Below are 17139 nucleotides of genomic sequence, written 5' to 3' on the forward strand. Positions count from 1 at the left end.
AATAGAGAGCTTTTTAAAAAGCTTGCTGTATTGAGGACTGATTGAGTAGCACAGGAGTTAAAGCCACTCCCAAGTTTGTCACAATAATACTGAATGGTGGCGTATGTTTAAGAGGATGTTGCTATTTTCTTGTGTCCATTCGGCAGGATGTACAGAAACCTATAGACCCACACCACCTGATTGAAGAACAAACATCAGGATTCTTGAAATGACTTGCACAATCACTATAGACCAAATCTTGCAGTGTCATGAAGTGACTTACCTTTTTTAATTGCACTCTTTTGTTTTTGCACTTTATCTTGTTACTGCCTTGTATCATTGAGTGCTGTCTGTACCTGTGTACCTATAAGGTTTCTGCAAGCGAAGTTTTGGAATGTGTTTATAACTCATCTTACACCATGGCAATGAATTTGAGTTTACTCCAAGTGTCCATCACTCAGCTGAAGTTAAAGGAACCACACTAACATCTTCAATTCAAGAAATTTTCAGATGCTGAAAATCCGAAGCAATACACACAAAATGCTTAAGGAACTCAGGTCAGGCAGCATCTATGGAATGGAATTAACAGTCGATGCTTCGGGCTGGAACACCTCTTCAGGACTGGAAAGGACCAGGGAAAATGCCAGAAGGTGGGGGGAGAAGGAGGATAGCTAGAAGGTGATAGGTGAAGCCAGGTAGGTAGGAAAGATAAACAGCTAGAGAAGAATGAATTTTATAGGAAAGGACAGTGGACTACAGGAGAAAGGGAATGAGTAGAGCACCCAGAGGGAGTCGATAGGCAGCTGAAAAGAGGTACAAAGTTTGAGTGGGGAATAGGAGGAGAGGGGAGGAGGGAGTCAATTTTTTTTTACTGGAAGGAGAAATCAATATTCATGCCATCAGGTTGGAGGCTATCCTAGATAGAATATAAGGTGTTACTCCTCCACCCATCGTGGCACAAGAGAAGGCTGTGGACTGGAACAGGAATTAAAATGTTTGGCCACCAGGAGTTTCCGCTTTTGGCGAATGGAGCAGAGGTGCTCCACAAAGCAGTCCACCAATTTACAATAGGGCTCACCAATGCAGAGGAAGCCGCAATGGGAAGACCAGATACAATAGACAGCCCCAGCAAATTCACAGCTGAAGTGTTGCCTCACCTGGAAGGACTGTTGAGAGCCCTGAATAGAAGTAAGGATGTAAAAGGGCAGGTGTAGCAACTCGGCTGCTTTGGAGATTAGTGGGGAGGGATGAATGGACAAGGGGACCATGGAGGGAGCAATCCCTGTGGAAAGCAGGAGGTGGGGGGGGAAGTAAAGATGTATTTGGTGGCAAGATCCCTTTGGAGATAGCAGAAATTGGATGCAGAAGTTCATGGGGTGGTATGTAAGGATAAGAAGAATTCTATCACAGTTAAGGCAGCAGGAATACAGAGTGAGCATGGATGTTTGGTAAATAAATGGAGGAGACACGGGTGAGGGCAGTTTCAATGGTGGAGGAAGAGAAACCCTGTTCTTCGAAGGAGGAGGACACCTCAGATGTTCTGGAAATGAAAGCCACATCCTGAGAACAGATGCGGTGGAGATGAAGCAACTGAGAAAAGGATATAGCACTTTTTTTTACAGGAGATAGGGTGGAAAGAGATATAGTCAAGATAACCATAGGGATATAAAAGATGTTGGTAAACAATTCGTCTCCAGAGATGAAGATAGAAAGATTGAGAAAGGGAAGGAAGATGTCAGAGATTGGCTATGAATTTAAGGGTGAGCATTGGAGGGTGGGGTAAAGTTGGAGGCAAAGCTGATGAAATTGATGAGCTCAGCATGGGAGCATATAGCAGCACCAGTGTAGTGGTGTAGCGGAGGAAGAATTGGGGAGCATTACCGGGGATGGCTTGGAACATGGACTGTTCTACGTAGCCTACGAAAAGACATAGATGGGGCCCATGGCTATCCCTCGAGTCTGGAGAAAAAGTGAGGAGCCTAAGGAAAAATTGTTGAGGGTGTGGGCCAGTTCTACCAAACGGAGGAAGCTGGTAGTGGAGAAAGAAGCAGAGAACCTTAAAGCCTTATTGATGGGGATAGAAGAGTATAGGGACTGGACATCCGTGGTGAGAATGAGACGGTCAGGGCCAGGGAATTGAAAGTTAATGAGGAGATGAGAAGTGTCGCGGATGTAGAAGGGAAAAGACTGAACCAAGGGAGATAGAATGAAGTCAAGGTATGAGGACACAAGCTCAATGGGGCAGGAACAGGCAGAGGCAATGGGTCTACCTACACTTGCACTGTGACTTATAACACCTTTCTGCTTCTGTTCCGCTGCATCCCCACCCCTCACCAATTAAGGATGATGCAAGTCGTCACTTGAGCAATCCTGCCCTGCCCCGCCCCGGAAATGACTCAACGGAGGATTAGTTTGCGATCTCCATTTTGTCGTCGACTTTTATTTAAGCTGCATCATTTCCCGCAGCGGCTCTGAGCAGGTAACAGTGGGCCTAATAGGTGTTTAGATCTGAAATTAATTTAATCGGTTTCTTTCTACTTTGATTGAGACGGGGGTGGGGTGAAGGAAGGTAAGGTAAGGTAAGGTATTACCTCCCGTAGCCTCAGTCGTGTGGCTCATTAGAGGCTTAGGCCGAGGCTACTGCGCGGGTGGAGTTCAGCCCTTGTGTACGATGCGAATGTGGGGCTGTGTTCAGTTGTGGTTACCACTTGCTCCAGTGAGGTGAAGGTTGAGAAGCCTTCACTCCCCTCCGCTGCTGCCCGTGTCCGGGAGCGGGACTTCCTCTTTCCAATGCGCTCGGTGATTAAGGCCCAGGTTTGTTGAAGCGGCGCGGCCTTCCGCCGCCATTTTGAGCGCGGCGGCGGCTCCGAGGTGGAGCCTGCAATAAGAGCCCAGTGAAAACCACCTTCCCCACCCTGCCTACACCTGACTCCCTCAACTCTACTAGTGAGAGTCCGGGCCGTTGTTGTTCTCTTTATCTCTTCCCCATCCACCCCCTCACCCGAGTCCCACGTCGACTTTAAAATAAGGCGCAGATTGAGCTGAGCGGATATTCTGTAACAGAAGGCAGCAGCTTGGCTGATTTGTTGTAGTTTTTATTTCCGTTCTCTGTGTTAATATGATCCGTGCGGGTAACTGCGCTTTCCGCCCGTTGTGACCGCGCCCGCTCGTGCCAGAGCAGCTCCGTACTTTTGCCCTTCGCTCCTTCTTCGTGCTCTTGTCCATTTTCTTAAAGACTCGAATAGAATCTGCTCCACCACATAAAATGCAGACTACAGATGCTGCGTCTAAAAATAGACCTAGTCACTTTTATTTTTCCCGTTCATAAGTTGCAGATGTGAAGCGATTTTCCTCTTAAGCAGCTTTTCCCCTTCTTGTTTTCTAGCTATTTTTAAAAAATAGTGTTGGCATGCGAGGTACTGGCTGTTATCTGATGCAGCAGTAGATGTTATCTACTCCAGTTCTCGTGTTTTGCGGAACTAGTGACTGATTTGGGCAACGGGCTAGTCTGTTTTCAGTGGTGGGATGATTGTCAGGTGACATAAGTAAATCACGTCACCTCTGATTAACAGAACCATTGGTAGCTCTCATGTTGAGGGCAATCAAAACGAAAACTAAATAATGGAAGTCAAACTGTTGGGATGTCAATCTCGTGTCAACTCCTGCCCCTTTTGTAGCATGTGACTAAGCTGGACATGTATCAAACAATAAAAGCGAAGTACTTGAATGCATAGCCACTGGAGTAAAGTTTGCAGTGACTGTTAGGCAATTTTGAGTCCTAGGACCTTCGATGAGCTTCAGAAACAAAATCTTTGCACAAGTAACTTGCTCAACTTCCTCAGATTTTCCACGATTTCTCAGTAATGTCAGAAATCAAGTGGACATATCTTCCTGGTTGAGTATGTGTGCAAAAGCACCGAAGAAGCACATCATCCAGACTACACTTAAATATCCCATTTTGCATTAGTAATTCGTTTCACTAGTAGTAAATTGCATTGCTAGTACCATGTTTTAAAACTGTATTTTCCTAATCCAGGCTTTGTACTCCCTTGATGAAAAGCAGAGTCATGTGTTAATGTATTTGAAATCAGATATTGCTCTTTCATTGATATTACCTATTGTGGCAATTTCTGTGTAAGGAAGGTGAAGTTTCAGTAATTGCCATTTTTAAATGGCTTGAAAAATAAAACTGCTGTATAAATATTTTAATTCGTAACAAATTTGTGTTTCTCCCATGTTTTTTCCTAGGTGTTCATTATTCAGGATGAGTTGCCGTGTGTTCATCGGGAGACTGAGCCCTCATGCTACTGAGAGAAATGTGGAGAAGTTTTTCAAAGGATATGGGCGAATTAAGGAAATTGATTTGAAGAATGGTTTTGGATTTGTGGTATGTTTCTCATTCTTGCAAGTAACATTTATCTTGCTGTCTAACCCAGAGTAGTCTTTTTAATAACAGTATATGAAATGGAAATCACATTTTCAGCTCAAAAAAACCCCATCTGACTCAACACATTCATGCTTTCTTTAACTCCCATGTAATTCTCACTCATCTATGTATAATCTCATCCATTTTCTACTCTGACAACCTTCTAGAGCAGAGGTTCCCAACCTGGGGTCCACGGACCCCTCAGTTAATGGAAAGGGTTCATGGCATTAAAAAAAAATGGTTTGGAACCCATGTTCTAGGGCATGGTGGGGTACAATAACATTTTGACTTTGGAGTTAATTTCCTATTGCGCAAATCCACTTGGTATAACTTTGTGAAAACTGAAACCACATTTCTCTTGTGCAGTAGTTTAATCTCTGGGGGCTGTATCAGCAGTTTGATACTAGATTAAAAAGCTCAGTGAATACCATATTTTGTTGAATTATAATTGGCTCATCCTCTATGATCTGTGCTCATGTCCAATCTTGTCACTCTGGCTACATTGCTTCACTGCACATTCAGATGCTCAACTTCTCACAGTACTCCCAAGCTGCATTCTTATTTATGTTTTGTTTTATGCCTGCTGTCCAACATCACAGGTCTTTTGTTTAAACCTGTAAATATCTGTTAACGTTGTGGTTTTGGATAGCCAGGCGATCTCATCTTTAAATATTTTACTCCATAACTTAAACAACCTGGAAAGCTGGTATATGATCCTATTGAAACAAGGTATTGCTAGAAATACTCAGCAGGTTAGCTAGAGAGATAGTTAAAGCAATAATGAACTGCTTTGCATAAGATCTTTAATGAAAAAAGATTTTATCTCTTTTAGGAGTTTGAAGATTACAGAGATGCAGAAGATGCTGTTTATGAGCTGGATGGAAAAGAACTGTGCAATGAAAGGTATAAAAATATTTGTCATTGTCTGTGTGTATTTTCAATTATATTTATAAATACTAATAGTTTAATATCTTCAGAGTTACAGTTGAACATGCCAGAGCGCGCCCTAGAGGAGGACGTGGAGGTGGACGATTTCAAGGTCGCTTTAGTCCACGGTGGTCCCGTAGTAGTGGAGGGGGAAGGTGAGTCCAATGTGTTGTGCTCTGCGTAGTTTAAATAAGAGCAAGAAGGGATTGGGGGTGGGGGGGGAGGCTCCTTATAGGAACTTCAATAAATCAATGTTCTTGCATTCAGGTTGGAGGCTACCCAGACAGAATACAGATTGGTTGTACATGAGTTTTCTAATGACTTCTGGAGCTGGCTGTGCTGGCAGATTGTTTCCCATAGTTAGAAATTTTAAATCTTAAGCTTGATCGTGAAACCTTTCCACTGTTTGTGGTTTAGTATGAGAAGTTATAAACAGTTAAGCGATAATTTTTAAACCACTGATGGTCCTCCTGAAGCTGACGCGGAACCCTATGCGAGAGCCTGCATTGCTGCGACGCGCACCTCTCCCAAAATGTAACTGCGCGATTGGTCTACTTGGTAGCATCGCATTTCCTCCTACGCTGCAGTAGCTTCCCATTGGGCGACTGAAGGGCAGGGAAGGAACTCTGGCTGCAATACTTTCCATAAAGCTTTACAGACCCCTGAAAATATGGAAGACACATTTCGCTTTTATGAAAAAAGACGTTCACTTGTTTACCCTGAGAAAGACTACCATGACCATGAAGCCTTGCGGGGGCAGGTGTGTGCGCGTGCGCGAATTGCAGAGCAACGCAGACACCCCAACACACAAGTATAAATGCTCACAATGCGCATAAGTCACTTGCGTAGGTTGCGGCGTCCAGTTAATGCAGAAGTATAAATCAGGCTTAAGCCTGTGCTATTGTACAATGAGTTGATTGTTTTCAGAATTTTGTTTGCTTTAAATTAACTCCAAGACACAAGCAGTCAGTTTCAATAAGTGGCGTCCTCTTATCAATTCTCTTTTAGAAATGGGCCTCCAATTCGTACAGAAAACCGAGTGATTGTTGAAAATCTATCTTCACGAGTCAGCTGGCAGGTATGTTACATAAAACAGTTGTCTTTTGTGTTGTAAACTGCTCACAAATTGTAAAATGAAACTGCTAATTCCTTTTGAATTAAGTATGAATAGGGCTTTCAAGGTTGGTCAAGACTCTTTACAGTGAAGGGTACGCCTTAGATTGGAGGCCCACTCATTTAACAAATCACTCATTCACTCTAATTAATCCACAGGTAAAGATAACAAGCAAGCAATTGTTATATAGTCATAGATAATTCGGGGCGGAACTTCAATTTACTACTGCTAAAATGCTACTGCTCTATTGGCTTTGGAGATGGAAAAAATTGATGTTGCTATACCCTTCCTGCATCTAATTACTTAGCTAGTTGAAGTTGGCCACAGAGTTGTAAACAAGGCTGTGGGTAGTGATACAGGTTGAGCACCCCTTATTTGAAATGCTTGGGGCTGAAAGTGTTTCAGATTTCAGATATTGGAAATAACTTCAGATATTAGATATGTATTCTATATAATAAGACACCTTGGGGATGGGGCTCCAAGTCTAAATACGAAATCCATTGCTTTAATAGCTATATCTTGACGTAGTTTCATATAATATTTTTAATAGGTGCAGGTAGCTTGGCCGCTCAGGTGGGTAGTCAGTGGCTGTTTGGCATCAGCATCATTCCCGACTCTATGTGCTACCAGTAAGTTGTCTTTGTCTTGCGCTTGTTCATCACATACGTGTACTGATGGCAGACATTGTTAGATCTTCAGAAGCGATCTTGGCAAACACGTCAATGAATTTCTCTGCTGCCTTGTGATCAACAGATGCTTTATCATCACAAATTTAAAAAATTTTTAATGTGAAGCCTTCTCTTTCTGCCAATTTTGCAACCTGCCTGTTGAATGTTCACAATTATCTTCAATTTTTAGTTGGTAGTGATAGTTGCTTGTTTCATGGTCAGCATACTGTATGTTCACTCTGACGCTGACAAATCCACTAACAAATACACGATTGAGATAATCTTTATTTAACTTCTGTTCATTACATATATGAGGTCGTTTCTCAAAACTATCTGGTACCGAGGTCTGACCATTGCCTGGGAATCTTCCCAGCATCTTGTCGAATTTTCCATTTGTGATGTCAAGTCAGTACACAAAATTTAGGATTTCAGAGGTTTTCTGGCTTTGGAATTTCAGATAAGGGGTGCTCAATCTATATTTGTTTCATTGGTCTATATATTATTTCAAACTCAATGCTTAGTGATTGCAGATCTGCATTCCTTTACTGTAAATTGACTTGGTCAAATACAGCATATCTCTCTGTCATAGCTGTTGCAATTCCTTGTATTAACTTTTGAAAGCTCTTCTGTTGCAATTCCATATTCCATTGTGCAAATTTTAATCTTCTGTTTAGTTTTGCTGACTTTTTTTGGAAGGCCTGAACCTGAATTATTCTCAGAGCTCCAGCACCATTAAATTTGAGTATTTGCTGAGTGTCTGAGGTGATGTCAATCCTGTTAGCCCCATTGTGAGAAGAGGTGGAACAGGAGTATTTGTAGTGAGGTGTGGGTTAATGCCCATGACTTCTCACAAGACTTCCTTTCAGGTGACTGGGGAGGGGAAATAGATTCTTGCCCACAAAGAAGGCAAGTACTGGGCATGTTGTTATCTGCATTAGTGGGGAAGCTAATTAAATGCTTGCCTTTTGTGCAAGTAAATAGGGGTATCGAGGAGTTTATGAACTGTTTACTTTGCAGTACTATTTAGATAGATTTCTGGAAGTTCAGTCAATTTAACCTGTTTGTTAACCTTGAAAGCCTTAAGTATGACATTTGTTTGGTTTTTATGCTTAATGTTTACAAAGTTTAACCAAATATTAAAACCTTTATTTACCAGCCTCTCGTTATGTCGTGGGCCTTGTGACGAGGAGTGCCGTTGGTTTTCCTAATCGCTTTGGCTTGGTCTCTTGGGCCTAGTTGAAATGCCAGTCCGCTCCTTCGTTTGTCATTTGGTGATCTAGATCTGTGTATGGTGAGCACTTGGTTAATGCCAGTGCTCCGTGCTGCACCCCGAAAATGGTGTCTTCCTAAAGTCAAGCGTTCTGGGCACCCTCTCTAAGATGAGGTCCTTGGTTGAAAGAAGTGGGAGAAATTCGCTAGTAGGGTTGGTTGGAAGCTCGATTGGAGTGAGGTGAGGAGTCCTTGGTACGGCGCAAGAGTAGCAATGTTTGTTCCCATGGCTATGTCAGCGTCTGCCTTTAAAGGTGGGGTGATGTCCGGGAAGGCTCGCATCGAATGATAGCATCGGTCAAGTGGGTGGTGAAGAGCACCATCTTGTCTGCGGTCGTGGTGGTACCTCTCCAAGTGATTGTTGCATTTGGCTGGGTGAATAGCCTAGGGAATGGTACAGGAAGGTAATACAAATTTTGTATTTAGAATTGTTTTTAAACAATTTTTCCAATAATCTTGTATATTGGAAAATAACAGAACAAGTATTTCAATATGCTGCTTTTTACATAATTGATCTGATCTTGTTTAGGATCTGAAGGACTTTATGAGACAGGCCGGTGAAGTGACTTTTGCAGATGCACACAGACATAAACTCAATGAAGGGTAAGTTACAAGATGAATTGGTATCGTAACAGCATGAAACTGTTGATCAGAAGGAAAAGTTTTTGTTGATAAAATCAGTGAATGCGATCATACACATTAAACATTGAATTGGAATTTTCATAGTCTGATTTAAGAGCTAAAATAATGCAAACAATGTTTTCCGCTGACCGTCGACAAGCTGGCTAAACCAGTCTCAAACCCTCAGTGAGATGGGGCGTTGTCTATCCCAGCATGTGAAGACAGACTCTGGCGGATTGAGCGGAGGAGACCAATGGAAGGTCCAACGGTCAAGGCGGTCTCTGCAAGTTTCGTGGAACGTGTAGAGCACAACAAGACACAGAAGATGTCCTGGTCATCCACTGCGCCTAGTCCCATCTCCAGCCATCTCAACTCTTGTCTTGCCACTGAATCCAGATGGGAATTGGGAAGAGAGAGTGCGCAACTCTCACTCACTTAAATACAAATCTCGACACCATCAAGCCAGCTGGTGGCGCAGTGACATCAGCTCCAGACTCTGGGAGCAAAGGTGGAGCCGCTCCCGGGCACGCTTTCCATCCGTGCTGGGTTGAGTGTCGAGCTAGCAACTCGACCTCGTAAAAAAAAGTACTAATGGTGTTGAGGTCTTCATCGATGATGACAGATGAACCTTATACACCTAGAATTTGAACTGTAGTTATATGTATATAAATTACTTCAGAATTACTATCTTATAGTTTTTGTATGGTTTTGAACATTTTTTCTGCTTCCTGCAGATGTCAGTGATCGCTTGACTGGTTTTAAAGTTCTGTTTTCAAAACTAGATTAATTTGATCAGAATTTTGTTACTGGTTGGGTCCTTTCCTATTTATAATATGAAATATTGAAATTTAAGTCTTACGATGACACTTCGGATCTAGCTTCTCTTGGAAGCTATGTATTCACTTTTTTTTTGGCCTGGTGTCTATGCATGTTGCCATTTAGCTCTCCTCCCACCTCAATTACTCACTTCCTCCCAGCTTAGCTATTTTTTGAAGCAATTTTGTGCACATACTAAAATTTTCACTTGATTTAAGTTACATTCTCTGATACGTTAAGCAGTTTTTTGCTCACTTATTTCATTTTTCATTCAGAGTTGTAGAATTTGCCTCCTATAGTGACTTGAAGAATGCACTTGATAAGTTGTCTGGGACAGAACTTAACGGAAGGAGGATCCGACTGATTGAAGAACGTAAACAATACAGGTAAATGCTGGTGACTGCTGTCTGGTATTGGAAAGAAAGCCCTGTTTGGTTACACCATATTGCATTCTTTTGGAGTGTGCTGTGAAATTTTGGTTGGAAACTAGCATTTTGAGATGCTGATTTTGTAATAAGCACTAGTTTTCAAGAGGATATTTGATAACGAGTTGAATATTTTGGTATTAGAGAATGTCTTGAATTGCAGGTAGGTGGTTTGGTAATACCATTCTTGGCATCGGGGGGATTTAAAATTTCAGGTTGGTGATTGTGCGTCAGAATAAGACAGATTTGGGAAGCATGTACATTTTAACATGTGGCAGAGGGGAAGTTGGGGAACAAAGATGTCGGTAGGATGGAAACTTGTGATAGGCTTTGAACTTGGCAGCTGAGAAAAGGTGGTGAAGGCTTGTTGATAGGTACTTCTGTAAGAGAGGAATAGAGGATAAATAACAGGATAGAGATTATCATACATCTGTAACATAGATACTGCAGATGATGGAATTCTGAAATAGGGAAAACTTGTCAGTGGCATTTGTTGAGATGGGGAAAGAGATAATGTTACAGATGGACCTGTTATCAAAATTGTCCAGTTCTGCAACATACTGGAAAGGCTGTTAGGAAAATTAATTTGCTAAGGAAATTTGATTAAAGTTGATCACAAGTAAATTAGACACGGACTTCAAAGTAAAGAGCTTTATTTATGGTATTGTGGGGAATGGAACCTCGAACAGTGGGTTTAGAGAGCACTGCTTTTATGCGTGTACAAATTGCTAATGCTAACGTTCATTTAGCCTTGTGAATTAGAAAAGATAAGCTAGGTTCACATGCGGTTCTCTTGTGATAAACTATACCTAAAGCAACAGCCAAAAATTAAAAATTCGGTCCTGTGTACAATTTTTTATTAACAAACAGTTTATCTCATATCCTTGAATCTAATTCTTACAAGACAAGCAACTGCAAGTGTTCTAAGAATCTTCTCTGCTGCAAGCCAAAGCCATATCTATAACAGACTGAGCTACAAACTGGTTTCCATTCTCAAAAAGGCAGTGTTAACCCTTTGTCTATCAAAATCTTTAACTCTCAATATCTTTCTCCACTGAATTGAATGTTGAATCCTGAAGGCAGTTATGTGCCAAGTCATATGATCGGATGTTTCTCTGTGCTTCATTTGAATGGTGTTATGTCAAATTCAGAGGTAGGATAAAGAATTAATGTAACTGGAAATTCAAGATTTCCCTTGATTTGTGAGTTGATGTGTTTAAGAATTGAATTCCTTCTGTCTTGGTGCATACAATTCTAATTTTCTTTTTTTTTTAAGGTCTCGGAGCAGGTCCAGATCCCGCAGCCGCAGTTCATCACGATCTCGTAGCCGAACACGTAGCCGATCTCGGTCCAGAGGCCGCAAGTCCTATAGTAGATCAAAGAGCAGGAGTCGCAGTAAAACGCGTTCTCGTAGCCGATCACCTGTGCCTGCTAAGGAGCAGAAAGGCCGATCTCCTTCACCAGCTAAATCCCCAGAGTCAGCAGAGCGCCCAAGATCTCATTCTCGATCCCGATCTTGTTCACGGTCAAAATCCCGATCCAGATCACCTTCTGCTGAGAGTGCTGAATGAATATCGTTTGTTACTTCATAAATTGGACTCTTACCCCAAGTGAAAATTGGTGTACTATAACTATAAACCAAGTAGGAATCGGTGAATTTCTGTCAAAGGATTGCAAATTTCATTTTAAAAAGGCACAATATGTTTAACATACAGTACTTTTGACTTGCAATTCAGTTTTATTTAGAGAAAGTAATTTACATGCTATCATTAGCTAATTTTTTTTTGCCTTTCTATAATAGTGAATACAATTCCATCATTTTTTTTCTTACACATTGCTTCAAATAGCCCACAGAATTGTACATTTACATTGATTGTGTGAACATGTTTCTGTAGTTTTTTGCCTTGGTTCATATGTCTGAGATAATTTTCCAATTGCTGGATGTTTTAGAAATTCTGTTGGCAGCAAATCTTCAATGTATCACTTAGTGTTTGAAGTATACAGGGAAAGAATGTGTTGTGTACACCCATTTTGTACATTAAATATCTACCTTGGTTTGCTGTAATTTTTGCATTTGTGCAATGGGCAAATTTACATGCTATGAATAACCTGGCCCTAATGCCTTTAGCATTGATATATTTACAGTAGAATTGTAAATTGTACTATTTTATGTCCATGAAAAACATGGAATAAGAATAAAGGTAGATGGTATTCCAGAGCGGAGTTGCAGGATGTGTCCTTAATGTTTTGTATGATACAATGCAGCATTTCTGCTCTATTTACTAATGCCAAACATTGACATCTCATGGAGGCAATTTCAGAACTCAGGTTTGAAGTAAATTTGCTGCTTTAACATCAGCAATAATTCCCAAGATTTGATTCTACTGTTGGGTAACTACTTTTTCTTCCAGGAAGCTGATATATGGTGTAGTATGACTCCAGGGTCAAGATACTTTTCACAGCTGTGAACCTAGACATAGTTTTGATCTTTCAAAAGGGGTCTTGGGGTGAGTCTGACCATCATTGTGTTCAACTGATGTCTAATATTTTGAGCTGCTTTGGCCAATCATGATAATCATTTGCAAGTGTACAAACATTTTCGATTTCTCTCTGATGAACCATCACTTTTGGTTGTGTTATGGCTTAGTAAATTCTATGATACATGTATGTAGATGGAAAGGAATTAAAATTGAGGTCCAGAATTTGTGTTTGAGGTTAACTTAAAAATTATTTCAGTGTTGCCTTTGTAGCAGGTATTCTGGCAAAGTCAATAAAAGAATTTAGTAGCTGGAAATACATGGCAGCTTTTATATAGAGAGAAACAAAACTGGTCATCTGCAGAACAGTGGGGGGGAAAGTAGTCATGGTAGTGTGGAGATTTTGATGAAGCTGTAGAGAAGAAAGCTGTTGCTTTTAAATCTGAAATGAAGGAGAATGCTGGAAATACTCAGCAGTAACGGCAGTATCAATGAAAAGACAGTAGAACAACATTAACTGAATGAGAAAATGTCAAAAGGATCCAGTTCTGACCAATGAAAAAGCCTGGTTACCTGAAACTGAATTCAATTCTGAGTGCTGAGGGCTTGGACTTATGAAAAGTAGGAAGCCAAAGAAATTCCATAGTTGGGAGGTCAAAATACAGATTGGGTGACTACTTTTACAGGATTTCTTCATTTGAATATTTTGTACCAATTGAAGTAAAATTCACATGGCACTTGCTATTGCACCTTTCTGGGATAGTTTCTTACAGTCAATTTATTATCAAAAGTATGTGTATGTCACCATATACTACCTTGAGATTTATTTTCTTGTGGACATTCACAGCAGAAGAGAAATGCAATGGAATTTTTAAAAAGTAGGATTAATGAAAAAATGCAGAATCAGTGGATTTTCGTTAGTGGGACCACTACATTTTGGCCCAATTAGCCAAAGCTTCATGGGAGTAATTAAAAGCATTAAAGACAAATTATTGAGTAAAAGATTATTTAAATAAAATACAGTATACTATAGTACTAAAAAGCTAAACTAATAATTACCAACTGAGGAATTTATCCAATACGTGCTACCATGTTAAACATAGAACAGTACCAGCACAAAAGCAACCTCTTTGGCCCAGTGTTGTGCTGAATCAGCTAAAAAGCAAATCAATACCCAAACACTAACTCATCTTAGCTACATGATGTCCATATCCCTCCATCTTCCTTACATTCTTGTGCCTATCCAATTGTCTCTACCACAATACCGTACAGTGCATTCCAGCCATTCATGACTCAACCCTCACATCTCCCTCTTCAATGCACCTCCTCTGGTATTAGACGTTTCAAACCTGGGAAACATAATCTCTGTCCACTCTGTCTATACCTCTCAACACTGGACAACAAATTTTTTCGGAAGAGTTGCTTCCTCAGAATTTTTTTTTGCTTATGAGAGACTGCTTGAAGATGAACACAAATTTAATTACAAATTTAATTTCAAGCTACTTGTATCATGTAGGAATTTGGAGAAACAAATTAACTTTTATTGACTATAATGTGTTTAATTGCATAATGGCGCTGATGCTTTGCAATAGTTCAACTAAGTTAAAAATACTTTGTTAATGATTTTCATTTGTACTCAGTGTCTTGAGTCTTTTCGCTTAAGTGTCCAACAATAATTCACCAGCATTGATAGATTCCAGTTTCCCTGGTATCTTTTCTCCATGATTGCAATTTCCTGGTGAAACCTTTCACTATGCTTGTCACTAACAGCACCAAGATTTGCAGGGAAGAAGTCTAAATGGGAATGAAGAAAATGAATCTTTAGTGACATGTTGCATTTCATGGTTTTATGTGCTTGAAGCATGCTTTCAACCAGCTGCATGTAGTTTGGTGCTCTGTAGATGCCAAGAAAAATTTCAACAACTTCCTTGAATGTCTTCCATGTGATTTTCTCCAGTCCCACTAGAAATTCTTCAAATTGCCAGTCATCAATGACCTGTTTGATTTGTGGACCAAGAAAAATGCTTTCCTTAATCTTGGCATCAGTTATTCTGGGAAGCATCTATCTCAAATATCAAAATCTTTCATAGAAATTTTTGTGCCTGGTGATAGCAAATTCCATCCTTATAGTCCTAAACCTAATAATTATTACTAAAACCCGTCCTGCCATGCAGCAGCCACGCCGCCTAAGCATGCCCAAGCTGCCTGGACAAGATAGGAAACTTTCCAGCTTACATTGTATGCAACATTTTAATTGACTTGAATTATGAATTGAAATAATAAACTTGTTTATTTAAAAAATGGCGTGTGATAGGAAATTTCATGGTGATTTTCATGATCAGTAGCCTAAAATTCATGAGATACACCTAAAGGTATCGAGGAAGCAAAATCTTTGTTGTCCAAGTGAAAAGTAAACCTCTATCAGATCTTCCCTCAGCCTCTGAAGCTCCAGAGAAAACAACCCAAGTTCATCTGGCTTCTTATGGTAGCACATGTACTCTAAACCAGACAGCATCCTGGTAAATCTCTTATGCACTGTCTCCAAAGCCTCAACATGCTTCCTATATAATGGGACAACCAGAAATGTATGCAATAATCCAGTTATGGCCTAGCCAGTTTTATGGAGTTGAATCATAACCTGACTTGAACTCAATGTCTTGACTAATAAAACAAGGATTCTTTAAGCCTTCTTAACCTAACCACCTTATTGACCTGTGCAGCCACTGTCAAGGAGCTATGAGCTTGGATCCCAAGATCTCTGATCAGCAACACTGTTAAGGATCTTGCCCTTAACAGTGTGCTGTCTCCTTGCATTTTCCCTACCACGATGCAACATTTCACATTTATCTAGGTTAAATTCTATCTGCCATTTCTCAGCCCATATCTGCAACTGGTCTAGATTGTGCTGTATTCTTTGCCAGTTTTCTACACCATCCACAACTTCTCCAATCTTGGTATCACCTGCAAAATTACTAACACACCCATCCACATTTTCATCCAGGTCATTTATATACGTTACAAAGAGCAGAGGTCCTAGCACAGATCCCCACAGAACTTCACTAATTACAGACCTCCAGCTCAAATAAGTCCCTTTGACCACTACCCTGACTTTTCTGTGCAAGCCAGTTTTGAATCCAAACAGCCAATTCGCTGCAGAACCCATGCACCTTAATCTTCTGGATTAGCTTCCCAAAGGAACTTTGTCAAAAGCCTTACTGAAGTCCATGTACACAACATCCACCGCCCTACCCCTACTAATCTCTCAAATCACCTTGTCAATCAGTCTGGTAAGGCATGACCTACCACACTGGTTCTCCCTAATTAGGCCAGGGGTTTACAAATGCTCATATATCCTATCCCTAAGAATTTTCTCTTGCAATTCCCCTACAACTGACATGAGACTCACTGGTCTATAGTTCTCAGGATTTCCCCTCATTCCCTTCTTAAATAGAGGTGCAATACTAGCCACTTGCCAGTCCTCCGGGACCTTACCTGTGGCAAGGGAGGATGTAAAGATACCGGTCAAGGGCCCAGCAATCTTGTCTCAGCCTCCTTCAATAATCTGGGCAAAATCCAATCAGGCCTTGGGGATTTACCCATGATAATACTCATTAGGAGGCCCAACACTTCATCATACTTGAGCTCTAAGTACCCTAACCTATTAATACACTCAGCACTGATCTCTTGGTCCTCCATACCCTTTTCCTTGGTAAATACTGAAGGAAAGTACTCATTAAGTACCTCACTCATATTCTTAGCATCTAAGCAAATGTCAACCAATGACCCCAATCCTTGAGTGTTCTTTTGAAAGTAAACGAACAAAATCAGCACAGACACCTAATGTAGCATGGAGTGCTTTCATACAATGCTTTTGATCACTCTATCTTCCAAATCTTCATTGTAACATTCATGATGATTGTCAAAACCTTCAAATTCTAAGTAGTTCCTAATTTGTTGAAGTATGATATTTAATTTCACTTACAGCCATTTCTGGCGTGAATACTCGAAACCGTACTGAGCAATACAGTTCTGAATTGTCTTACTGCTTATTTTCCGCCAACTATCAGTGACACATTCACTGGTTTTTGAACACAAACACTTGCAGCTGACACTACGTTAAAACTTACAAGCATGGCGTAGCGTCTAATGGCCAAGCAAGTGCACATTAGATTTAGATAGGTAGCTTATTGATCACAAAAGAAATTACAGTGTCAAGTAGCATTACAAGTGTACAGATATACACATATTAGAAGAGAAGTAAGAAAGAATAAAAAAGTTATCTTAAAAATATGTACAAGTCAAAAATTATATGATTTACAATATTTCCAAGTTCACACTGATAAGAATTATGCAAGAATTACTGTAATATTATACAGTAAAGGATGCACATTCACATTGTCCAGGTAAGAAGTGATGG

The 17139-nt window shown here is 40.5% G+C and overlaps 1 protein-coding gene across 2 annotated transcripts; it reads left to right on the forward strand.

Annotated features, from left to right (window-relative positions):
- Positions 1-2364: 2364 nt before the first annotated feature.
- Positions 2365-12461, forward strand: LOC134348494 (serine/arginine-rich splicing factor 5-like). Of its 2 annotated transcripts, none has more exons than XR_010018436.1 (8): positions 2365-2458; positions 4228-4366; positions 5238-5308; positions 5383-5487; positions 6341-6410; positions 8271-8787; positions 8913-8986; positions 10096-10158. XR_010018436.1 is itself a non-coding variant. In XM_063051964.1 (8 exons), exons 2-8 carry the CDS (start codon positions 4244-4246, stop codon positions 11814-11816), a joined length of 849 nt encoding a protein of 282 aa, XP_062908034.1. In that variant the 5' UTR covers positions 2365-2458; positions 4228-4243; the 3' UTR covers positions 11817-12461. The 2 variants fall into 2 exon arrangements, 1 of the variants encoding a protein (XP_062908034.1); XM_063051964.1 differs by lacking the exon at positions 8271-8787 and adding an exon at positions 11522-12461 and having other exon boundaries at positions 10096-10206.
- Positions 12462-17139: the final 4678 nt, after the last annotated feature.

The sequence above is a fragment of the Mobula hypostoma genome, chromosome 1 (genome assembly GCF_963921235.1).
Source record: "Mobula hypostoma chromosome 1, sMobHyp1.1, whole genome shotgun sequence".
Classification (NCBI taxonomy): Eukaryota; Metazoa; Chordata; class Chondrichthyes; order Myliobatiformes; family Myliobatidae; genus Mobula; species Mobula hypostoma.

Excerpts from the sequence above, each read along its gene's own strand:
- LOC134348494 (XM_063051964.1), top strand. The coding sequence starts at position 4,244 with ATGAGTTGCCGTGTGTTCATCGGGAGACTGAGCCCTCATGCTACTGAG. Across the intron at positions 5,488-6,340 it reads CGTAGTAGTGGAGGGGGAAG|AAATGGGCCTCCAATTCGTA; the intron begins GTGAGTCCAATG and ends ATTCTCTTTTAG. Across the intron at positions 10,207-11,521 it reads GAAGAACGTAAACAATACAG|GTCTCGGAGCAGGTCCAGAT; the intron begins GTAAATGCTGGT and ends TTTTTTTTTAAG.